Here is a 25026-nt window from a genome sequence, read left to right as displayed (position 1 = left end):
CCGCGTCCCCGCCCCCGCCCAGTCTTCCGCGCGAGTCCGGCCGGTTCTCACTCTGTCACCTCACAGTAGTCGTTGCCGGTGGAGGGTGCGGGGGCGCGAGCATCGCAGGGCGACCTCTTCCCCGCCCCTCAAGCCGGGCCCAGGCTCGGTCTCCCCGCTCCCTCCGCTCCCCTCCCTCGTCGGGTACGGGAAGGTCCAAGCAGCTGCCGGGTGCCTGAGGGACTTAGTGGCTGCAGCCGCCACGGGTCCCGATGGAGCCGCCGAATCTCTATCCCGTGAAGCTCTACGTGTACGACCTGTCCAAGGGCCTGGCCCGGCGGCTCAGCCCCATCATGCTGGGTGAGGGGTTGGGGGCGGGCGGGAAGGAGGGCGGGAGCCGGGCCGGAGGGCGCCGAGACGGCCGGCCGAGGTGGGGAGGCCTGGGCCATGGCTCAGGCCATGGCTCCATCCAGAGGATGGAGAAGAACCCCAGTAGAGAAGGTGTGGGTCTGAGGTTTGGGCCCCCGAAGCCCCTCTTGGCCCTCATCACGTTTGAATCCAGGGAGAGGGGATAAAGGAGTCACGCTCTCCCCTAGACCTTCAGAGCCACTTCAGCTGGGAGGTGGGGGAAGCCGGCGCTGGGTCCCCGTGGGTTTCCTGACTCGCTTGGGGAGCCCCCTACACTCGTTCCTCGGCTCTGTGGAGGGGAGGTGAAGATGCCTGCCGCGCGGTGCCCCTCGTGGTGAAAGGGACACTGCGGAGGAGAGCCTTCCCTCTGTGCCAAAATGAAACTCTTTGTGCAATCTCTGGGGTAGGTGGGGAGAGAAAGCTAGAGCTGCACAGGGGCCCAGCCGTTGCCCCCAGGTAGAAGTAAAGTCGGGTCTATTGGAGCCCCAACTCAAGAATTCACCAAGTTCCGCCTGGCAGTGCCGTCTTCTCAACAGCTTTTAATTTAATTGCTTTTGCCCAGGTGGTAAGAAAGCAATTCTGGGGGAGGATTGGATGCTGTTGTGGCAATAAGGATTAGTGAGGGAAGTATTTCGGTTGTGCTCCATTAAACTGCTTAACTGCTAGGAGAGAAAATCAGCCCTAGTTCAGCACAGATCAAACCTCGTTATAACCCAAATACCAAAATGTCTTGTGTAACGTAGGAATTGTCAGGTTTGTGATTTCAGATGATGTTGGGCAGGAAAGGATTCTGGGAATTGAAAATTGAACAGCTTTGGCAACATCCATTTGAATGGCTAGTATTTCCTGGCTTCTATGGAGACATTAGAGAATGTTTTAGTTCATGTCATGTCTGTGAGACAAGAGGGCAGAGATCAAGTAAGCAAGGCTGCTTCTGAGTTTCAGTGTCCTTGAGTTTCTAATGTGTCTTAGTGGGTTGAACTTAATCTCTTAACCCTGGGGCAATGAGTGATTCCTATATTTGGCTTCACATCAGAATCACCTAGGGTGCTTGTTAAAAATACAGATAACTTCATTACCAACATATATTGTTTTTTGTTAAAATACAGATAACTTCATTTCCAACATGTATTGTTTATTTTTTTAATTTTTATTTATTTTATTTTTGGCTGTGTTGAGTCTTTGTTGCTGTGCACGGACTTTTCTCTAGTTGTGGCAGGCGGGGACTACTCTTCGTTGTGGTGCGTGGGCTTCTCATTGTGGTGGTTTCTCTTGTTGTGGAGCATGGCATGTGGGATCTTCCCGGACCAGGGCTCGAACCCGTGTCCCCTGCATTGGCAGGCAGATTCTTAGCCAGTGTGCCACCAGGGAAGTCCCCAACATATATTGTTAAATGGGAATAGAAAAAATGAAGTTGAAACAGTCCTTTAAATATGCAGTTGTGTGTTTAAAGCAAAGGATACATGGTTGTTTAGGCAAATAATTATCTGGAAGATACATAAGAAAATTGCTAACAGGGGGCACAGGTTTGATCCCTGGTCGGGGAAACTACATGCCGCACAGTGAAAGAAAAAGAAAAGAAAGGAGGAACTTGACTCTGGGGACATACATATATTTTCTATTCAAAATAAGCAAAGTTTTTTTGGCCACGCCGCGCAGCTTGCGGGATCTTAATTCCCCAACTAGGGATTGAACCCTCACCCTTGGCAGTGAAAGCGTGGAGTCCTAACCACTGGACCTCCAGGGAATTCCTGCAGAGTTTTAAACATATGGATTCTAGAATCTTATTACACAAGTACTTAATAAGAATCTTTTGGAGTTTTGATCCAGAAATCTGTATTGTTAATAAGCTCCTCAGGTAATTCTTTTGTAGCCAATCCATTATTAGAAGGTTGGGCCTAGATCTCCAGTTGTTAAAATGAATAAGGCAAATCTGAAAGCAAACTAACAGAGTCACTGTTTGAGGAAGGTGCTAGTCACTAGTACATTACATCAGTCAAGTTCTGACTAAACGTCTTGGAATGGAGCCATTTAGTTAGCTTGATCATGGTGAGGAGTTACTTAGGTATTTCCTAGACCCATAAATAAAAGCCTCCACCTTTACACTGGATATTTTTTTGTTCTATTATATACTAGTTATTGATTTTAGCTAAAGGGGGCCTTAGGGTCATTGATTCATGATTCATTCAGCAGACATTGAGTGTCTGCTACGTGCTAGTCCCAGTGTTAAGCTTAACTGAAAATGATGTGATAAATAAAGGTGTTCTCTGTCATCATGGAGCTATTTAGTGGGGAAGCATTAAAAATAAATAAGCAAATGAGGTAATTACAAATCGTGATAAGTACTAGGTTGTGCAGGAAGCCAACTGGGTGCTGAGACGGAAAATAAGAAGAGAGACCTACTTTAAACAAGGGGATCAGAAGTAGTGACTTTTAAGTTGGGAATTAAAGGATGAGGAAGAAATAGTCACAAGGTGGGTGGTGAGGGAGTTATAATGTTCCAAACAGAAGGGGGATTAACCTGCCAAGGCCCTCAGGTAAAAAAGAGCCTGGCCTCGTCTAGAAGTGGCCTGGTCTTTGTGGCATTTAGTGGGTAAAGAGAAAGGTGCCATAACTGAAGGTGGCATACTGGGACTCCCTCCCACCCCCCAAACCTTTTTTAATAGATGTGAAATCCTAGAAGACCTCAGCCAACCTCATCAGTTTGGCGCATCTGATTCCAGTAGTATTTCTGAGAACATCACCTTGCCTGCAAATCTGATTCTCTCTTCTCTATCCCATTTTCTCATATTGCTTTTATGCCTTTTTCAAAAGCAATGAATAAAGGGTTATCAAAGGTGGTAATCGGGGCTTCCCTGGTGGCGCAGTGGTTGAGAGTCCGCCTGCCGATGCAGGGGACACGGGTTCGTGCCCCGGTCCGGGAAGATCCCACGTGCCGCGGAGCGGCTGGGCCCGTGAGCCATGGCCGCTGAGCCTGCGCGTCCGGAGCCTGTGCTCCGCAACGGGTGAGGCCACAACAATGAGAGGTGCGCGTACAGCAAAAAAAAAAAAAAAAAAAAAAAAAAAGGTGGTAATCATTACTTTCTAGAGTTAAAAACTTATGGAAAATGGGCATTGCCTTACAGGTTCATCCTATCCAGACATCACTAATCTTAAAGTTGGGTATGTCCCAGTTCTGTTAGGAGCCATCTATTAATTTCCCATTCCTAAATATATTTGAACCTTTAAAAAATCAACTTGTTTCCTGATTTTTGCAGTGTATTCTAGAAGCATATTAATAGCTAGATTTACTGAGTGCTTACCATGTGCCAGACCCTTTCTTTTCTGAGTATGTTCATGTGTTATATTCTTCACCTCAAATTTGTGAGATAGGTCCTGTTATTATCTCCAGTTTTCATTTGAGGAACCCAAGATATAGGACATTAAGAAATTTGCCCCCCAGGTCACACAGCTGGTAATTGGCAGAGCTGGGTTATGAACACAGGCAGTCTGACTTCCAGAGCTCATGTTCTCAGGCATTTTGCTATACCACCTTTCCTCTGTAATGTGTTCCTTTATAATTGATGTAAAGTAGGTACCTAGTTCAAGTTTATAGAGGCATCTCTGGCCAAGTGTTTCAAATTTGGATGAGGAAAATAGCTGGATTCAGTGTGTATGTGCCATTCATAATCATAGTTTTATGATCACCCCTCCTAGCCTTCATTGTCCTGAACTAGTGTGACCTCATCAGCAGTGCCATCTTATTCTTTTTTTTTTTTAAAGGGGGAACTTCATAGGTGGAGTGGCCTGGCTCTTTATCTAGTTATAGTAGCCTCTTATTATGACAGCTCCTCATTGTAAGACCCCCATCTAGTCTATTACAGTCCTGATTAGACTAGATAAAGCCCAATGTAATTCCTTTCTCCCTTGAAACAATGTAGACTCCACAGTTTTACCCTGTCCAGTTTTCAGTCTTCTAGAATTGCTTCCCATGAAGGTACTCCTGCTCCACAGTCTTTTGCTCATAATGAAGACAGTCCTGGAATTATCCTTTTCGCTCTAATGGAGCAGACAGCCTGATTGTACTTTTTTTCATAGTTACTATTTGCCTAAGATAATTAGCTATTATGATTGTCCTTCAGTTTGTCCTTTTAATAATTTTGGCTGCTCTTTAAATTTCTTGACCTCTTTCTGTGCTAAAGTATGTAAAGATAATGGTGGAGGTTTGTTATATTTGTTTAATCGTGGTAAGGGATACTTTCTATTTGTTGATTGTTTTCCAATCTGAAGTTTGTGTGCATGTACGTGTTCCAAGGTCACTTTATTTTTCTTTACAAGCCTATCTCAAAATTGTTGTCAGGTTTAAAGATTTAGGCGTATGGCATGTGTGTGTGTGTGTGTGTGTATTTCTTGGCAGAATGCAATCAAATGAATATTTGAGATTTTACACTGCTCAGTTCCTTGCTTAATTCTGTAGTACAAATAGTAATGAAATAAAAGACATCGAGGAGTTTAATTAGTTAAAAGTAATGCTGTGCATATGCAACATTAGATAACAGCACAAAAGAGATTACGATTAGGACTTCCCTAGTGATGCAGTGGTTAAGAATCCACCTGCCAATGCAGGGGACACGGGTTCAAGCCCTGGTCCGGGAGATCCCACAGGCTACGGAGCAACTGAGCCCGTGTGCCACAACTACCGAGCCTGCGCTCTAGAGCCCATGCTCTGCAACAAGAGAAGTCACTGCAATGAGAAGCCCATGCACTGCAACAAAGAGTAGCCCCTGCTCGCTGCAGCTAGAGAAACCCCACGTGCAGCAGCAAAGACCCAACGCAGCCAAATAAATAAACAAATAAAGTAAATTTTTAAAAAATAAAATAAAAAGTGAATTTTTAAAAAGAGAGAAATTATGATTAGATGCCAAAAAGAGGTGAGTGGTGAGACAATTATTTTAGGCCTTGAAAGATGGGACAGGTACTGGTGGGCTGGATGTGTCACAAAGACTTAAGCAAGAACCTTGAGCTCCTGGAGGACAGGAACTCTGACTCCCCTGTTTGTCCCCAGTGGCCTTTCAGAGCTAGTGGTCAGTAAATATTGATTATAGGAATGACTGAGACTTGAACTCAAGCTTAAAGATTAAGTAGAATTCATTTGAATCTGAGGGTTTTTTTAACGTTTTAATGCCATCTATTGTGCTTTGTTTTAGATTTTTTTTGTTCATTGTGTGCACTGTTTTACATCCATCCAGTGAATTAATTTAGTAATCGTGCAGTTTCTTTCTGGCAAAATGAAAAAACACCAAGCCCTTCATGACCCTTCTCCTGCTTTTCTCTCCACCCTCACCTGTCTCTACATACTGAGCACACTGTACATGAGCCTTTCTCAGCTGGCTTCCACAAGAGAATTAAGCACTAGTGAAAATGATCTGAGTGGCTATTTTCTCATTCTCCCAATAGATTCCTCAGGGCATAAGGGCTTAATTCTCTTGCAGAACCCCAGTGGAGAAGGGCTGTTTCACACGGTAACAGGACTGAACCTGTTCAGTTCTTTTTTACCTCTAGACTTTTCAAAGGCTGTGCCCTCTGCCAGGAATACTTTCTCTCCCCATCTCTTAGCCTGGATAACTTCTGCTTATCCTTGAGGTTTCAACTGAAATGTTACTCCCTACAGGAAACTTTCCCTGTCCCCCACCTTGCAAATCTTGGTCATGTGTCTCTATTATGTGCTGATAACATCCTGTAATCTCCTTTAATAGCATTTATCATTCTATTTTTAAATTGCATGTTTTCTCATCTGTGTCCACTCCCCCAGCCCCAACTGGACTCTTAAGCTCCAATGGGGGCAAGAACTCTTGAGTGTATCCCCAGAGTTTAGCACAGTTACTGGCATTCAGTAAATACAAACTGAGTAAATGACAGGAGGTTGCAGACCTACCTCAAAGCATTGCTACAAGGCCTGACTAAATAAAAACAAGCAGTGGTTAAGAGGGAACCTTCTGAGTACTGAAATAAAGAACTAACAAATTAGTTATTTTTATTCTGAGAAAGAATCCTGTACTGGCTCCAAGGAATCCTAGTGCTAGAGTATTAAGTAGTTTTAAATCTACCCTTTTTTGAGGATCAAAATACCCTCTTAGTTTTTAGCAATGTTTTGCATTTTGATTTTGTGATAACCTCTCTACCTAAAGGAGGGGCAACTGCCAATAGGCACTTTTTTTAGCCTGTAGGCATAGAGGTCCACTTAGGTTATACAAATGTATCCTTTTACCTTTTACCACTACATTTACCTGGTAGTTCCAGAGAAGAATAAGCTGATTCTTTGAGTTAACCCCTTCACATTGCTGGTAATTTGGCAAGTCAGATTAAAACACTGCCAATTAAGAACACTTTGTCAGGGACTTCCCTGATGGCGCAGTGGTTAAGAATTCACCTGCCAATGCGGGGGACAGAGGTGCGAGCCCTGGTCCGGGAAGATCCCACATGCCGCAGAGCAACTAAGCCCACAACAATGCGCCACAACTACTGAACCTGCGCTCTAGAGCCTGTGAGCCGCAACTACTGAACCCCGCACGCCTAGAGCCCGTGCTCCGCAACAGGAGAAGCCACCGCAGTGAGAAGCCCTCGCACTGCAACAACGAGTAGCCCCCGTTCTCTGCAACTAGAGAAAGCCCATGCACAGCAACAAAGACCCAACGCAGCCAGATAAATAAATAAATAAAAAGAACACTTTGTCACTGTGGGTTGAAATCTAGGAGGTGAGCTAGGGCTACTTTTGATTTATACTAATGAGCTAATACTGCCTGCCCCTGGAGTCCCAGCAACATCACCCACTTTATGCTTATTAATAGAGATTTATTTAGCATCAGCAGTATACCAGGTGCTGATCTTGAGCACAACCCATAACCAGCAGGAATGTCTATATGCACAATCTCCATTACCTTAATTGATGAGGAGGTAGATGGAGTATTTTCTCCTTGGCTTTTATGTACTGACTTTACTCTTACAATCAGTGGACGGCTGACTAGTGTGGACCTCACTCTACGTTCTTTGTTGTTCATGATGAAAAACAGGGCTAATATCCATGTCTTCCATTTGTTTTCTTGTTTTTTTCTTTTTTCTTTTTAGCTGCGTTGGGTCTTTGTTGCTGCATGCGGGCTTTCTCTGGTTGCGGCGAGCGGGGGCTACTCTTCGTTGCAGTGTGCGGGCTTCTTATTGTGGTGGCTTTTGGTTGCAGAGCACGGGCTCTAGGTGCATGGGCTTCAGTAGTTGTGGCACGAGGCTCAATAGTTGTGGCTCATGGGCTCTAGAGTGCAGGCTCTAGTTGCAGCGCATGGGCTTAGTTGCTCCATGGCATGTGGGATCTTCCCAGACCAGGGCTCAAACCTGTGTCCCCTGCATTGGCAGGCGGATTCTTAACCACTGTGCCACCAAGGAAGCCCTTCCATTTGTTTTCATGTGCATACCTCATAGGCTTTGAAATCAACGCAACGGACGTGCCAGCAAGCTTAGAGACATGCAGCCATCTGACCCACCCACTCTCCAGCTTGCTGAGGAAATCCTAGTGGGAAAACAATCTGCTTCTATAGTGTGCTAATATCCACTGAGCCTAATTCACATCCCAGAATGGCCTTGTGCCCCAATTCAATCTCAAACCCCCACCATCTACTACTCACCTACTGCACCTCAGTCTGGCTGAAAAAATTTTTTAAATCAATTCAGTCCCACCTTACAATGCCTGTCACCCCCAGAGGAGGCCATGACCCTCGTTCTTGTCCTCATGAGAGCAGGCCACTGAGCAGCCAACCTTACGTTTCTCCCTGAGCTGCTCCAACAAGTACATGGTTACATCCTTTTTCTTTCTTGTCTTTACAGTGGACAAACCATGCATCTTTATTTACCTGTTTGAAATGATGTTAATAAATATTTGTTCCACTCTATCATGTAAAAATGTTGTGAGAATAAGGGTAACTATGAAGCACTTTAAATTAAGAAAGGATGTAAATCCACTCAATCCATTTTAAATGTTGTTGGCTCCAAGTGTTTGGTAGATGGATTAATAAATGAAAGAATGAATAAATAAGAGGATCTTTTTTCTATCGTTTCTATCACCATTCTATGGATGGATGAGATCTTAAGCATACCTTGATGTAGTTGAATAAGGAGGAAGTATAACGTCCAGCTTACAGATAAATTTAGTGATCAATACAGAGAATATCAAGCAGAATAATGTAGAGTTTGTATCCCACAACTTTTGAATTGTTTTTCAGGTGTAAAATAAGTGACAGGATGGTCTCTGAGGCCTCTCTCCAAAAACCCATTAGTTTAGTAGGGCTGGGTTTGAACCGGTGCACCTGTACCTGCCACCTGTCCACCTGGGTCATTGAACATGGGCATCTGAGAAGGCAGTAGCAGACTCAGGGTGCAATATGCCAGGGTTGCAAAGTCATTTGAGTAACAAGCCAGGGCAGCCAAGATTGGGGTTAAGAACTTTGGCCTCATCAGCACTGTGTGTCAACCACAACAGCTGTGCATGTAGCATCTCTGTTCCAGGTTCTTTGCTACGCGCTAGAATTGCAAAGATGCATAAGAAACTGCCCTTGTCCTTGAGACAGTTATAGTCTAATGAGGGAAAAAGACATGTAAATAGGTAGTTTCCATACCAAGGTACTTTGAAAGCAGCCATAACACTTTCAAATCGTGAAGCGTAAAAGAAGAGTTAGTTTTTGTTTGTTTGTTTGTTTTTATTTGGCTGCATCCGGTCTTAGTTGTAGGATCTTCGTTGTGGCACGTGGGATCCTCTGTTGCAGCACATGGGCTTCCTTCTAGTTGCGATGCACAGGCTCAGTAGTTGCGGCACGGGGGCTCTAGCGCCCGCAGGCTTAGTTGCCCCGCAACATGTGGGATTTTAGTTCCCCGAACAGGGATCAAACCCAAGTCCCCTGCATTGGAAGGTGGATTCTTAACCACTGGACCACCAGGGAAGTCCCAGAAGAGTTAGTTTGTGGGGGGCATATATTATGTGCCACACACTGTGCTGGGCCTATTTTGTGTGTCATCTCTTTTAACCTTGGAGATGTTATGAGGTAGACACTATGTTGCTTTTTTTTTTTCTGACAGAATAGGAAACTAAGGTTTAAACAATGCCATCCAGAAAATCTTCCTGCAATGATGGAAATGTTCTAGATCTGCACTGTCCCACCTCTAACTGCTAGCCACATGTGCTACTGAGTACTTGAAGTGCAGTAGTCAGCTGAGGAACTGAGTTTGTTCTTTTAATTTGAATAGCCGCACGTGGTCAGTGACTACCATACTGGACAGCTCAGGCTTAGAAATGTTCTCAGCTTCTGCAAGTTCATCTATATGATCTGGTCCTCCATTACCTCTGCTCATCTCCTGCTTTTCTCCTCCCCACTCACCCAGTCTAGCCACGCTGGCCTCCTTAAGGTCCCTCAGATACACCTAGCATGTCCTGCCTCTGCAGGGCTCGCTCCCTTGCCTCCTTCAGGCCTTTGCTCAAATGGCACTTTCTCAAAGAGGCCCACCCTGGCCATCCCTGAAACTCCCAGTGTCCCTTACCCTGCTCTTATTTTTCTTTATCACTCATTATTGTTAACCTACTATGATTTATTATGTTTATTATTAGTATTTATTGACTGTCCTATCTCCCCACCCTGTAAATACAATGAAAGAGGGTTTTTTTAATCTCCTTTGTTTACTGACGTATCCCTACTGCCAAGAATATTTCCTGAAGTATAATAGTCACTTCATAAACATTAGTTCACTGACTGAACTGATAGGATTCAGACCTGGCCTGTCCACACTAGAACCTGTGTTCTTGCTCACTACACTGTACTTCTTCTCATATAAGTACAGTGTTTTTCCCAAAGTAAATGAGAGCAGGAACAGTCAGAGAAAGCAATATTCCTTATATGTCTAGTTTCGTGCATCATTGCATGTCTCCAAGGAAATAAACAACAAATTGCTGCCATTTAGACCGCAAGTTGTTTTATAAGTGGCAGTACAGAAGAGCACATCAGCTCTACTTAAAATGCAATGTTAGGGTTTCCCTGGTGGCGCAGTGGTTAAGAATCCGCCTGCCAGGGAGTCCCTACCATTGCATTTTATTTATTTATTTATGGCTGCGTTGGGTCTTTGTTGCTGCACGCAGGCTTTCTCTTGTTGCAGCGAGCGGGGGTTACTCTTCATTACAGTGTGCGGGCTTCTCATTGCGGTAGCTTCTCTTGTCGCGGAGCACGGGCTCTAGACGCGCGGGCTTCAGTAGTGGTGCATGGACTTAGTTGCTCCGCGGCATGTGGGATCTTCCCGGACTAGGGCTTGAATCGATGTTGCCTGCACTGGCAGGTGGATTCTTAACCACTGCACCACCAGGGAAGTCCCTTCTTTTATCTTTTGAAAGTCTTCACCCTTTTCCCCAGAAGGCTATCATATGTAATATCTCCATTTATCAAACTTCTGTGTACCACACACGGTGATGCTTTATACAGATTATCATTACTGGTTACAACAACTTTGTATTGAAGAAACTGTAGCTCGGGCTTCCCTGGTGGCACAGTGGTTGAGAGTCCGCCTGCCGATGCAGAGGACGCGGGTTCGTGCCCCGGTCCGGGAAGATCCCACATGCCGCGGAGCGGCTGGGCCCGTGAGCCATGGCCGCTGAGCCTGCGCGTCCGGAGCCTGTGCTCCGCTACGGGAAAGGCCACAACAGTGAGAGGCCCGCGTAACGCAAAAAAAAAAAAAAAAAAAGAAACTGTAGCTCAAGTGGAGTAAACTTGCCCAAGATCCACCGCTAGCAAAGGGAAAAAGCTCAGCTCTGAACCTGTGCCATATTCTTAACTGCCTCTGATGACACTGTGCTGAGCCATCAATAGGTTGTCATGCAGAACCCATGGTTTCTTCTGTCTCTTCCAAAAAAAAGAAAATTAGGCTACTGTTATCTTATTTTAAAAGCTTTCTTACAGGGGCAAAATAGTGCAACTTATGCAAAGGGAGAAGTGTAATCATATCACCTCTCCTCCTTCCACACAGTGCCTAGAGTTTCATCCTTTAGAAAGTCACAGGGCAAACACTGAAGCATTGAAAGTATTCAATTCAGCAATCAATAAACAGTTACCATGAAATTATTACCAAAGGTGAATGAGTGATGTTTGATAATGTTCTCATGTCTTTCACTGCCCTTCCTCTTCATCCTTAGCACTGTGGAATCTCCCGTGGACAACTGCAAAGACCTCCTCACTCTCGTCTGCTCTCTCTACTCTCTGCCCTCCAATTCATCTTCTGTTCCTACAGTTATCTCTTAGAAGATACAGTTATCATTTAAAAACATGGATCTGATCTGGGCACTCTACTGCCTAAAAACCTTCAATGCTCCACAGTATAGGGCAGCCTTCAGTCCAGATTTGCTCTACTTTGCTCACGCCCTTGCCTGCCACTCGCCTCTTACCACCATCACTGCACCCTTTGCTCTACCCTGCACGACCTTAGTCTTTTTCACAGCTATGCATTTGCACATACTATTCCCGCTGGCACAAATGTCCATCCCTCCCCTGTTTGTTCATTGGTTGAATTGCAGCTTGTGAAGGTAATTCTTTATCTTTATTATGTTTACCACTATTATGGAGCCTATCAACATTGTGTTTTAGTTAGTTATGTGTGTCTCTCTCTTTCCATTTGACTTTGGGCTCCTCAAAGGCAGGACAGTAATCTGTTCATATTTGCATTTCCGTACCTCACATGATTTCTGGCATGTAGAGGTGTAGAATACATGTGCATTGACTATTCAAATGGATGACATCTGCAGTTTGCTTTCTAATTTTCTAAAGGATTTCACTTCACATATGCTCCATGAAGAAGTGGACAATAGTTTTTCTATACTATTTTTAAGATTTTGTTTTCTTTTTTCTTTTTTTTTGCTGTGGACCTTTTTTTTTTTTTTTTTTTTTTTTTTTTTTTTTTTTTTTTTTTTTTGCGGTACGTGGGCCTCTCACTGCTGCGGCCTCTCCCGTTGCGGAGCACAGGCTCCGGACGCGCAGGCTCAGCGGCCATGGCTCACGGGCCCAGCCGCTCCGCGGCATGTGGGATCTTCCCGGACTGGGGCACGAACCCGCGTCCCCTGCATCACCAGACGGACTCTCAACCACTGCGCCACCAGGGAAGCTCAACTGTGGACCATTTTTAAAGTCTTTATTGAATTTCTTACAATATTGCTTCTGTTTTTTTATGTTTTGGTTTTTTACCCACGAGGCATGTGGGATCTTAGCTCCACAACTAGGGATTGAACCCACACCCCCTGCATTGGAAAGCGAAGTCTTAACCACTGGACCACCAGGGAAGTCCTCTATGCTATCGTTTTGCTTTATCTCTGTAGATGAGACAAATTAAAAAGGCAGAGTTGAGTTGACCCTAAAGGGGAAAGAAAAGCAGACATAAAATTGGGTACCTCTATACCAATGTTCCATCTTGCATTTTGCTTAAGGATTCTGATTATTTTTGCAGCTTATTTAACACAACATACCATGTCATGACCTAAGGACCTTATTGGAGGAGAATTGCGTTCCTAGAAAGTCCCCCAGGAGGTTTATAATGGGTTACTCTAGGTTTGACTGATGTTCTGAATTTACTCTGGCTGGGGGGGCCAGTTAGTCTAGTCCCAAGTGGTTAAATCTCTTCTTTTTTTCTCCACAGGGAAACAACTGGAAGGCATCTGGTAAGTTGGGTGGGACTCCTTACATTGGCTGGTTTATGAAACCAAGTAGCACCCATGCATTTCAGGTTCCAATCTGTGGCTTCCAGTTTGAAACCTACCTCTCTCAAGTCACAAATCTTCAAGTTCTAAAGCAGTGGTTCCCAGCCAGGAGTTATCAGTGTCTCAAGACTGTTGGGGTGGGTGGGTGAAGGCCAGGGATACTGCTGTAAACATTCTACATTGTACAGAACACCCCTCCACAATGAAGAATTTTCCAGCCAGAAATATCAGTGGTGCAGAGGTTGAGAAAGTCTGTCCTAAAGAAAGGCGGAATGATGTCCTGCACACCCCTGACCAAGCTTTCTAACTATGGAAGTCACGAGTATCCCACATGTCTGTCTTAGAACACATTCTACTTTGGTGTCTCAGACCCATCCCTGTCACACACAGGGTGGTGGCTGGGCTCAGTTCCATTTCTGAGAAAAACTTAGGTCAGCATTCTGTCTGGATCCTAGAGCCTGCTGACATATTGGTTGACCAGAATGACCCTTTGCTTTGTTTGACTCAAACCAAGAAGTAATGAGCACCTTCACCTGAAATAGCTTCACACGTATCATCCGGTCTTGGTCCAGGTTAACTGCTCCTGTTAGTTTAAAAAGTCTGGGAACACACCTTGGTCTGCAGAGATTTATTTCAGTAATTGAGTTGTTAATACTGGGGTGAATCTGTAAGGACTCCTCTCTGCTTACATGATCTACAGCGGTGGTTCTCAACAAGGGACAGTTCTGCCCCAAGGAGACCTTTGGCGATGTCTGGAGACATGTTTGTCATCACAGCGGAGGCGGGTAATGCTAGTGCCATCTAGTGGGTAAAGGCCAGGATCTGCTGAGCATTCTAGAATGCACAGGTCAGTCCCCACAACAAAGGATTAGCCAGCCCCAAATGTCAGTAGTGCCAAAGTTGAGAAGCTCTGGCCTATGGTATTTATCTTACCTTTGTTTGATTAGTTTTATTAAGATGTTGACCTTAAGTCATATCCTTAGGCAGAAATCACTCTCATTGCAGTGTGGTGTTTGCTTTTTCTCAGACCAGTTTTAAGCTTTCTGGCTTATTCTGCCTCTTCTCTGCGTTGCAGGCACACCTCCATAGTTGTACACAAGGATGAGTTCTTCTTCGGCAGTGGCGGTATCTCCAGCTGTCCACCGGTGAGTGTCTTCCCCCACCCTGTCTGCAGTCTCAGGTTCCCATAGACCGGGAACTTTGTTCTCCTCTATAGTTCTGGCTTCTAGCCCAGTGTATACAGGCCTGTGGCATAGTTCCTCGTGGTGACCTTAAGACTCAGCTCAAGAATACCCTTCCCCAATCTTCCAGCTAGCTGCCCTCCTCTCTGCTCCCATGGTATTCGTGGTCCCTCTGTGTCACACTGAGCATGTTATGGTGAAATGGGCTGTTCCTGAGTCTCCAGGGGGAGCCCTGTGTAAGCACCTTGTAAGCTGAGACTGTCTCATTCTTCTGTCACCATCACCAGCTCAGTGCCTTGTGCATGGTATGAACTCAATCAATGTGAAGCTCAGTCAGTGTGAACTATGAGGGCTCTGAGAGGTAAAGTGAGTTGCCCAAAGTTACATGGCCAGTTACGGCACCAGTACTAAAACTCAGGTCTCTCTGACTCCAAAGCCCATGCCCTTTTCCAGAAAATTTCTGTCGGAGCTGTCTAAGGGTCGTCACAGGAAGTACTCAAGCAAAGACCAAAAAACCATTCTTTTTTTAAAAAATTTATTTATTTGGCTGCATTCGGTCTTCGTTGCTGCATGCAGGCTTTCTCTAGTTGCAGCAAGCGAGGGCTACTCTTTGTTGAGGTGCGTGGACTTCTCTTTGTTGAGGTGGTGCACTTCTCATTGCGGTGGCTTCTCTTGTCACGGAGCACAGGCTCTAGGCACGCGAGCTTCAGTAGTTGTGGCATGTGGGCTCTAGAGTGCAGGCTCAGTAGTTGTGGTGCACGGGCTTAGTTGCTCTGTGGCATGTGGGATCTTCCTGGACCGGGGCTCGAACCCGTGTCCCCTGCATCAGCAGGCGGATTCTTAACCACTGTGCCATGAGGGAAGTCCAAACCATGCATTTTGATACTTATAAATGGGAAGTCATTTTTTTAATCTCTTCCTCCCACTGCCCCACCCCACCTCCTATAACAAGTCCTTCGTTAAGCCCAAGTCTGTTCTACCTTGTCAGTGTATCTTAAACCAATCTAATTCTCTTCATCTCATCTCATTTTTTTTTTTTTTTTTTTTTTGTGCTAGGCGGGCCTCTCACTGTTGTGGCCCCTCCCGTTGCGGAGCACAGGCTCCAGACGCGCAGGCTCAGCAGCCATGGCTCACGGGCCCAGCCGCTCCGCGGCATGTGGGATCTTCCCGGACCGGGGCACGAACCCGTGTCCCCCGCATCGGCAGGCGGACTCTCAACCACTGCGCCACCAGGGAAGCCCAATCTCATCTCATTTTTCCAGAGCTTTCACCTTAATCCAGGCCACCCTCATTTCTAGCCTGGACCACAGCAATTAATCTACTCTTCCTTCTCTCTTTTTTTTTTTTTTTTTTTTTTTTGCGGTACGCGGGCCTCTCACTGTTGTGGCCTCGCCCGTTGCGGAGCACAGGCTCCGGATGCGCAGGCTCAGCGGCCACGGCTCACGGGCCCAGCCGCTCCGCAGCATGTGGGATCTTCCCGGACCGGGGCACGAACCCGTGTCCCCTGCATCGGCAGGCGGATTCTCAACCACTGCGCCACCAGGGAAGCCCCCTTCTCTCTCTTTTTTTTTTTTTTTTTTTTTGGCAGTACGCGGGCCCCTCACTGTTGAGGCCTCTCCCGTTGCGGAGCACAGGTTCCGGATGCGCAGGCTCAGCGGCCATGGCTCGCAGGCCCAGCCGCTCGGCAGCATGTGGGACCTTCCTGGACCGGGGCATGAACCCGCGTCCCCTGCATCAGCAGACGGACTCTCAACCACTGCGCCACCAGGGAAGCCCCGACTCTTCCTTCTCAATCAGTTCTCCATACAGGTGGCAAAGTGATTGTTTCAGAATGAAAATCTGATCATGGCATTCCCCTGCTTAAGTCAGTACTCTGCCCGTTGCTCTTGGAATAAAAACAGGAAGGCTCAGCATAGCCTACAAGGCCCCATCTGATCTGGTCTCGGTCTCTCTCTGGGTGGCCTCTTTGCAGGTTGTGCCCTTCCCCACCCCCCTCTTCTCATTCCCTGAACACACCTTGGACATTTAAGCCTGTCCTCTGACTTCCGTCTACCTCCCTGATCCTTCATGTGGTTATGCCTCTCCATTCTCCAGATGAACTCAATGTCACTTTCTCAGCCAAGTCTTCTCTGACCCTTCGGACTGGGAAGGTCCCTGTCTTAAGTACTGACAGCAGTACTTTTTCCAACAAGACCCTATCGCAGCTTGTAATTATACATGGTTTATGGGATTTTTTTGTTTGCCTTCCCTGGTAGACTACAAGCTCCATGAGGGCAAGAATCTCATCTGTTTTGTCCAACGCCTAGCATAAGGCCTGGCAGATCGTAAGTTCTCAATACATATTTGTCATATGAGTGAATAATAGAGGGTTGAATAATGATGACCTTTTACTTTCTTGCAACTCTGACTACAATAATTATCCTGCTCACCATGTTTTCCCCAATGCCTAGAACAACATCGGGCACATAGTAGGTGCTCAGTAGCTGCTATTGTGTGAATTTAGGATCTTTTCAGGGAGCTCTGCTCTGGAGTGCTCTCCCTCACTCCTCAGCCCATTCCCAGCTCTCTCCTTTTCAGTGACCCTGTTGCTTTCCGCTTGGCTGGTTTCCCCCAGGACCTCAGTCTCTCCTTGAATCTGCTATGGCAGTCTGTTAACCCATGGCTGAGACTTTTCTGTAGGTCTTTCCAGGGGAACCCTATCACCTCGTTAAATTAGCCTCACAGATCAAAAAGGAACTGAATTGTGGAAATATTTGCCAGCCTTCCAGCTTCCCCACAGTTCTTCACATTTTCCCAGTGTTACAAGGGATATCAAGTGTGTCACACAAAAAAACGGGCTGCATACATTATGGATATAGACCTGGAAAGATGGCCTGTCAAGTGTGAGCCATTTCTAGTCGTCCTGTTCTGCCCTCGTGAGTAGGCATGTTGGGGCCAAAGGGAGACTTCAGATTCCAGGTTTCTATCCTTTTATCAACTGAATGAATGGACAGTGTCAGGAGTCTGACCTGCAGGAGACTAAGCTTCCCAGGGTCCCGCCAGAAACAGGACACCTGACTTCTTAGCCATGTTGCCAGCACGTGGTGATGGAAAGTCTCCAGGGAGCTCTAAGCCATTATAACCTTGACACAAGTAGGAACTAACTCTTGGGCTTCCCTGGTGGCTCAGTGGTTAAGAATCCACCTGCCAATGTGGGGGACACAGGTTTGAGCCCTGGTCTAGGAAGATCCCACATGCCGTGGAGCTACTAAATCCATGCACCACAACTACTACACTTGCGCTCTAGAGCCCACAAGCCACAACTACTGAGCCTGCGTGCCACAACTACTGAAGCCCGCGCACCTAGAGCCTGTGCTCCGCAACAAGAGAAGCCACCACAATGAGAAGCCCGCGCACCACAACGAAGAGTAGCCCCGGCTCGCTGCAACTAGAGAAAAGCCCAAGCACAGCTACGAAGACCCAATGCAGCCAAAAATAAATTTTAAAAGTAAATAAATTTTTTTTTAAATAATAATTCTTCATCTGTCCTGGGTGCTCTGAGAGTTAAAAGTTGTTGGAACAGAGCATTTGTGGTCTTCCATGGGAAGCCACATGAAAAAATTCAGTGGAGAGAGTGATTTACTGACTTTCTTTGGGTTGGCTTTTTTAGGGAGGTACGTTGCTTGGGCCCCCAGATTCTGTGGTTGATGTGGGGAGCACAGAAGTCACAGAAGAAATCTTCCTGGAGTACCTGTCCTCCCTGGGGGAGTCTCTGTTCCGGTGAGTGGAGACAGGGTTGGTGGTTGGTTATGTCTGTCTCCCCCACTGGATGATTGGCCCCCAGAGGGCAGCCACCAGGTCATTTCCCCCAGAACACTCAGCTCAAGGTCTGACCAGTATTTGCTGAATAAATATGAAGGGAAAGCATTAATCATTACACAAAAAGAGCTCAGCATTGCCTCCAAGGCCACTGTTCCATCGCAGCATATGTACTGCTGAAACTTTTGAGGAAAGGAAGTGCTGTTTATTCCTTCTGATTAAAATCAGCTCCTGCTATTTCAGCACATGCTGCTCTCAACAGCAGTATTTTATCCTGAAAATCAAAAACGGGGTTTGTAGAGAGGTTGGGATAAAATACAAACTTGAGCATATTTTCTCTTAAAGAAGCTTTAGTCAATTTGAAGTGTTAAACTCTAACCCTGTAGCTCTGCTTTTGTGACTATGAAGATTCTCCTGAAACTGTGGAGGAGCCAAATGTGTTTATTTCATCCTTCCCTTAAAATGCCCAGAGTGGCAAACCAGGCACTCCTTTTGGAGGGTAAGAGAGGGGAAATCGCAGTCCTCAAATTCAGCTGTGCTCACCAGTCTGTTACCTGGTTTGAATGGTTTCCCATACATGGTTGATGACTTTCATATCTGTTTCCCAAACCTTTCTCACAATTTACAGAGGTGAAGCCTACAACCTCTTTGAACACAACTGTAACACCTTCAGCAACGAAGTGGCACAGTTCCTGACCGGGCGGAAGATCCCTTCTTACATCACTGACCTTCCCTCTGAAGTTCTCTCCACGTAAGTGGCCTCTGTCTCTGTCTCTGCCTTTGAAATCCCCATTCACAGACAGGACCTCTCCTCTGGCCCACGTCTGCCCCCACTGTTCTCAGCAGAATCCTCCCAAGCTGGGTGGGGTGTCATGATGGCAGCTTCTAACATAGAACGCCACCATTCTTTCTACTCTCGGGTGCTCACCTGTGTTACCTTCACCCTCCTTGGAGTTGGACCAACTCTACCCTGACCTGAGTGCAACTGCAGAACTTAGAAACCCAGTTGATGCTGGCCCCAGCGTTTGTACAGAGTCCTGGCATCTGTCGTCCCCATTGCACATGAAGCACGCCATTCCCCAGAAGTGCCCACTTAAAAGACAGTTTAGGGCTTCCCTGGTGGCGCAGTGGTTAAGAATCCGCCTGCCAATGCAGGAAACACGGGTTCGAGCCCTGGTCCGGGAAGATCCCACATGCCGCAGAGCAACTAAGCCCGTGCGCCACAACTCCGAGCCACAGCTACTGAAGCCCACACGCCTAGAGCCCGTGCTCTGCAACAACAGAAGCCACCGCAATGAGAAGCCCACGCACCGCAATGAAGACCCAACACAGCCATAAATAAATAAATAAATAAATTTTTTAAAAAATAAAAGGCGGTTTAGATAGATGAGCTGAGAGGAGGTCGGAGAATTAGTAGGGTGACTTGTTTTGAAACTGTTGTTCGTCCTTCTTCCCCTGCACCTTGAGTTCTTTGACACCTTCAAAGACAACCTCCTACTCGCCCTCGTACCTCGTAGCGCACAGTCAGCCCTCGGTAGATGTTTTCTTCAAAAACACTGTATAGCCCCTCCCTCCCTGATGTGCTCCAAGCTTTGTGGGCCATCATCCAGGCACACCCAGTGCCATCACACCCCTCCCTGCCTTTGCTGTTGATTGCGTTCAGGCAGTCTCTGCCCACTCTAGGACCAGGTCCATTTGCTGACTCTGAATCAGTTTCTCCTGAACTGGGGACCTGTTCAACAGGGATCCTGGCAGTTTTAGCAGACTCAACAAGGTGAGATGTTCTTCGCATCCAGGTAGGAGCCCCTCAGGAAAAACTTACACAGGAAAGAAGGCTATTGTCTGTGTCGAGGTGGTGAAGAGAGCCCCATGTCCCAGTCTTGGCCCTGCCTTCCTATTCCTTGGTGGGTGTGTTAAACAACCACAGCATTGCTGAAGGATCTAGGTTATTGGGCCCTGAGCAAACCCAAGTAGCTGGAATATTCTTGCTGTTATTATTTGATGGGTGAGGTTCCTGGACTTGTCGGAATTGGCGTTAGTATTTCTTCATTTCATCAGTTTATGCTTTAGAATATTTCATTTCCTTTGAACATGGGGATGGTTTTCAAAAATGGCAGTATCACCGAAGAAAAAGAAAGCCAGTAACTGAGATGTGTTATGGGCAACCGGATTTAAGGTTACAGTAATCTTGGAAAGTCTCTAAGACTACAGTATTTGTGGTCTTTTTTCCAGCTAAGCTACTCTGAGAGCAAACTGGGAGCCCTTTATACAGTGGCATTAACACCTTCTGACATCCTGCACCTGTCATTTTTCCTGAGTACTCCCTGTACTCCCTAGAAGACCTCAGTTCCCTGAGGAGTCCAATTATGTGCCATCCTCACTTCTGACTTTTTCTTGTTCATATCCTTTTTCTTTTACCTCAGCTTCCTCACTTAAACTTTATCTTCTTGTACCATGAGAATTAAAAATACAGTACAGAAAGTACAGAAAGCTCTAGTTCCCAGTATGTCGCCAACCTTTTCAAACCACAGCTAACCAGGAGGCAAAGGTAATATGATGGTAGCATTTACTAAGGAGGGGACACCAGGAGTAAAAATGCAGAGCAGCTTTGTAGAGATCCCCTCTATGAAAAAGGATGTGTGAGGTAGGTGAGAAAATTAGATGGACTATAGCGAACATTCTCCTGGTGTGGCAGCGCTGCTGCACGTGCGGGCAGAGCTGGGCGCGCCGGCCAGCTGTGTCAGCCTGCGGCCAAGAGCCCACTCCAGCTCCCGTGTCTGTTCTCTCTGCAGGCCCTTTGGACAGGCCCTGAGGCCCCTCCTGGACTCCATCCAGATCCAGCCTCCTGGAGGGAGCACGGTAGGCCGACCCAACGGCCAGAGCTAACGGGACTGCATGGGACCGCCCTGCCACCAGGGCTTTTCCTTTTTAAACAAAACAGACCCTACCAGATTTCTATTTTATAATTTTACATCAGAGCTAACAACCAGGGAACGGCTTTTTAAATTTCCCAGGGAAGGAGATCATCGGGCTGCATGTAGAACAATGCTGCTAAGAAACAGAACAAAATGCCATCCCTTCTAATAGTATTATACTAATTTATTAAGGCTGTCTTTGTGAGTTCACTTTTGACGCTGCTTCCTAAGTGTCCTCCGCACTGGAGAAACAGAGGGGATTTGTTTAAGCAGAAAGCAAGAGACACAGTCTAGGGGAGCCCCAGCCCAGAACCTCTTTCCAGAGAATGCCCACGCTCTACCCAGGTCGCCACCACCTGTGGGACCCAGGTGAGTTTTACATCATCCATGACCTGGAAGTGGTTACTCTCCACCATTAAATGAACCAAAGGATTCGGTGCACATGGGGCCAGTTTCAGGATGACTAACCCAACCTAAGTGAACTCTTTAGCCATGATCTGTCTCACCTTCCGTCTCCTCCCCCAAGCAAGGCCATGGGGCAGGCTGGAGCAGCCAAAAGCCTCAAGGTGGAGGGGGAGTAAAACAGCAGGTGTCAGGCCAGAGGACACAGGATAAAGCCATTGCTCCCTCCACCTAGACGGATTGCCAGTCCTGTGACATCAATCTTGGAGAGCCTGCTTTGCTGTCTACAGGCTGCATTTCCTCAGCGTAGCTGACCTGTCATAGTTAATGAAGGTCTGGAGCAGCAGAGACCTTTTGTCTGCAAGTAATAATGTAGGTTATTTGCAGTCACTGTACCCGCCCCACCCAGACTGATACGCAGTATTCAGCTAGGGGCCAAGGGGGAATGATTCCCTGCTCTTGGAAAATATCCCTGAGGTAGCAAGAATAATGAGGCAGGGTCAAGGTGGCAAGAAAATTTAAAGTTATTTCTGATAGGGATTTTTACCTTATCCTAAATGTGTTTTGAAGGCACGTGTTATTTCTGGTGTCATTCTGACTTTAAAGAAGCAAGGTTGAGGGCATTTTCATAAAGAGCTGCTGCTAGGAGCTTATAGGCAACGAATAATCTGCAAGTTTCTAATCTGGAGAGGCTTTCATATTCTCTTTCTTCACGTGAACCTCCTTTAACTTGGGAGAGTGAATGTGGAGAAGAACTCAGAGCTGCGTGGTACCTGAGTCCCAGCCCTGGCATCCTCGGGCCCCTCATGCCATGGCTCCTGCCACTGCTCAGACTTGAATTATGTTCTCTTTCCCGGCGTCTGACCTGCAGCAGGTGCCTTTCCTCACCAAAAAGCTGCTGCTCACCTCTGGCCTCATCTCCTCCCATCTCTGCCATTAGCCCTGGCAGTTGGCATCGTCAGGGTCTCAGCTAGAGGACAAGATGTTATTCTGCCTTAGTGTTTGCCTGTGACCTGACCAGGGCACGTCCATGATGACTAGCTGTGATGTCGAGTGACAGTTTGGAACTGTTAAGATTGGAAGCCAAACCAGTGAGCACTTTAATTCTTCTCAAGACCCACTGATTTGCCAATGTGCATGGTAATAATACACTAGAGCAGAAACTATCAGGGGCTGTCATTTAATGTTGACCGACTGGCCGAATTGGGCCATGGAGAGTGGGTTTCAGGCTGGCTTTCTCCTGGGAGGGCAGCATGTGGACCAAGGCCATTGCTCTGCTTCTCAGCTGCTGGGTTTCTCTCCTTTTCCATCTTGCCTTGCCCAGCCCTCTCTCTCTTGCAGGCTCCTGCTCCAGACCTCTCTGCCCAGGGCACTCAGCCCTGGCCAGAGCACGATGGGCGTCACAAGCTCCTTCTCTTCTCTCTCCTCCCCACATCCAGGCTCAGCTGATTGCTTTCCTTCCAGCAGTCACCTCTAGACCCAGGGCTGTACCACAAAGTTAGCCTGAGTGGCTCCCCGAGAGACTCTGAGTCACTTGGTTCATTGAAAGCCACCCTTCATGTGCAACAGCCACTTGTGCCAATGCCTGTGCCTTAGGGTTTGTGGGGGAGAAGGAGGGATCAATAAGCTTTCTTCTCAGCTCTGCAGGAAGGCAAGCCCTCCCTCCCCCACCCTAGTCCCACCATCACTAACTGGAAACCTGGTCTCAGGCTAGGAACCCCCGCAACCCCATCCTCACATTTCTCTGTCTGTCCCAGAACCTCAGGAGCCTGCTCACCGTGACCAGCCAGCTCCACACGGGCGTGCGCAGGCAAGCAGGGTGAGAAGGATGTGTGTGATTGTATCACGCAGCTGGGCACCTCTGTCGAGGTCCATTGGTTTAAAGGGACAGGGAAGGAGGAGGAGGGATGAGACTGTCACCCCCTCCCAGAAATAAAGTTTATACCTTTGAGATTCCTTTTCGCCCTTGAAGTCAAACTAATAATTGTGTCTAGTACGGAGGTGTTTGCTGTTTTTCTTTGGTATTTTTTCTAATGCAATAAACTCATTTCTGCCTGCGGCATCTGGGTAGCACTTGAAGGTCTGGGTATGGATCCAACATGAAGCAACTCCAGGCTGCTGCTTCATCTCTCTCCCTCTGAGCCTAAATTTGCTGAGTCTGGCTATGCCGCCTTTGCTTGGTTGTACGCCTTGTGGATAAGAAGTGTCAATAGCAGAGAAGAATGTATGACTTTCACCATTGGATTATAAAGATGGGGAAAGGGCCCAGAGAGAATTCGACTTGCCCAAGGTCACCTTGTGACTGGGGGTGGAGTAAGACTCAAAAGCCTGATCTGCTGGCCCCAACTTCTGAGATCTCAGAGGACCTCTGACCTCACCAAGAAGTGTTCACTTCTGGCTTCAGTTTGGCTGTAGGCTGGGTCTGTGGCCCCAGGGATCTCTCCCCACCTTGTTACTATCACCTCACTGAACAAGTGTTGGGGTGGGTGGACAGCTCTCTGAATGCCCCCTGATACTACCAGGCTCATCAGCTTGGCTGCTGGTGTCTGCAGGTTCAGTCAGGCCACTTTGAGTGAACACCTTCCACTCACAATGGACGTGAGATGTGAGCAGTGGTCCCATTTTACAGATGGGGAAACAGGTGCAGAGAAACAAAGTTATCCATGTGGCGAGTGGCTGAGCTCTTGAATCCAGGCTGTGTTCTCACCACCACGCAGCTGAGACCTCATCATTGAAGCATTGTATCTTTCCAACATGCTAGCTTAAAAATAAAACGAGATTCTGTCTTTCCAGAGGACACAGAGGGCAGGTGGCTTTGGCTGACATATTTGCTTCCCAAGAGCTGACATTTTCAGAAGCAGGAGTCCTTTAAGAACACCTGGTCTGGGGGAATTCCGTGGTTTGTCTAGTGGTTAGGATTTGGTATTTTCACTGCTGTGGTCCGGGTTCAATCCCTGGTCAGGGAACTGAGATCCCACAAGCCATATGGCACAGCCAAAAGAAAATGTGCACCTGGTCTGAGATCACACAGCCTGGGCTGAAGTCCTAACTTAGCCACATACGGGCCAGTCTGATTATCTCCTTATCTGTAAAATGGGGGAACTGGTACCTACTTCACAGGGTGGTTTTGAAGAGAGTAAATGGAATGCATTTTGCCCAGTGCCTGGCACAGATTAAATGATCGATGAATGTCAGGCCGAGGACGGAATCCATTCAACAGCCACTGACTGAGGACTCCTGCCAGCCAGCTCTGTGCTGAGGCTCCGGCCAATTCCCTGTGCTGAGGATGGTTTACAAGAGAAGGTACTGCAGACTTGCACTGTTTGCATCGGGTTGGGGGATTGGCAGAAAACACATACTTCACCCTTAGACTTTGTGACTCACGACAAGTCACCGTGGGGTTCGTTCATTCAACCCCACAAACTTCCCTGGGAGCCTACCGTGTGTCAAGCGGCACTGGGCTTTTTGCTGGGTTATAGTGGTGAACAGGACTGATAAGGCCCCTGCCTGGGCAGGGGTTAAACTCTGGGGAAGTTGGGAGAGACTTGGGGAGACATAGGGTAGACAAGTTCGGCAATCTCAGGTGGCAGTTGTGCTAGGG

At 47.0% G+C, this 25026-nt stretch overlaps 1 protein-coding gene across 4 annotated transcripts; it reads left to right on the top strand.

The window, feature by feature from the left end:
* The first annotated feature begins 3 nt into the window (after positions 1–3).
* On the top strand, positions 4–25026 carry DESI1 (desumoylating isopeptidase 1). Of its 4 annotated transcripts, none has more exons than XM_067010297.1 (7): positions 14–339; positions 13069–13090; positions 14205–14274; positions 17960–18069; positions 18737–18859; positions 20901–20967; positions 24586–25026. In XM_067010297.1, exons 1-7 carry the CDS (start codon positions 252–254, stop codon positions 24604–24606), a joined length of 501 nt encoding a protein of 166 aa, XP_066866398.1. In that variant the 5' UTR covers positions 14–251; the 3' UTR covers positions 24607–25026. The 4 variants fall into 4 exon arrangements, with proteins under 4 accessions (XP_066866397.1, XP_066866398.1, XP_066866396.1 ...); XM_067010295.1 differs by lacking the exon at positions 24586–25026 and adding an exon at positions 23183–23487; XM_067010296.1 differs by lacking the exons at positions 20901–20967; positions 24586–25026 and adding an exon at positions 19264–20894 and having other exon boundaries at positions 4–339.

The sequence above is a fragment of the Kogia breviceps genome, chromosome 12 (genome assembly GCF_026419965.1).
Source record: "Kogia breviceps isolate mKogBre1 chromosome 12, mKogBre1 haplotype 1, whole genome shotgun sequence".
Lineage (NCBI taxonomy): Eukaryota > Metazoa > Chordata > Mammalia > Artiodactyla > Physeteridae > Kogia > Kogia breviceps.
This window is presented reverse-complemented; position numbering and strand designations above follow the sequence as displayed.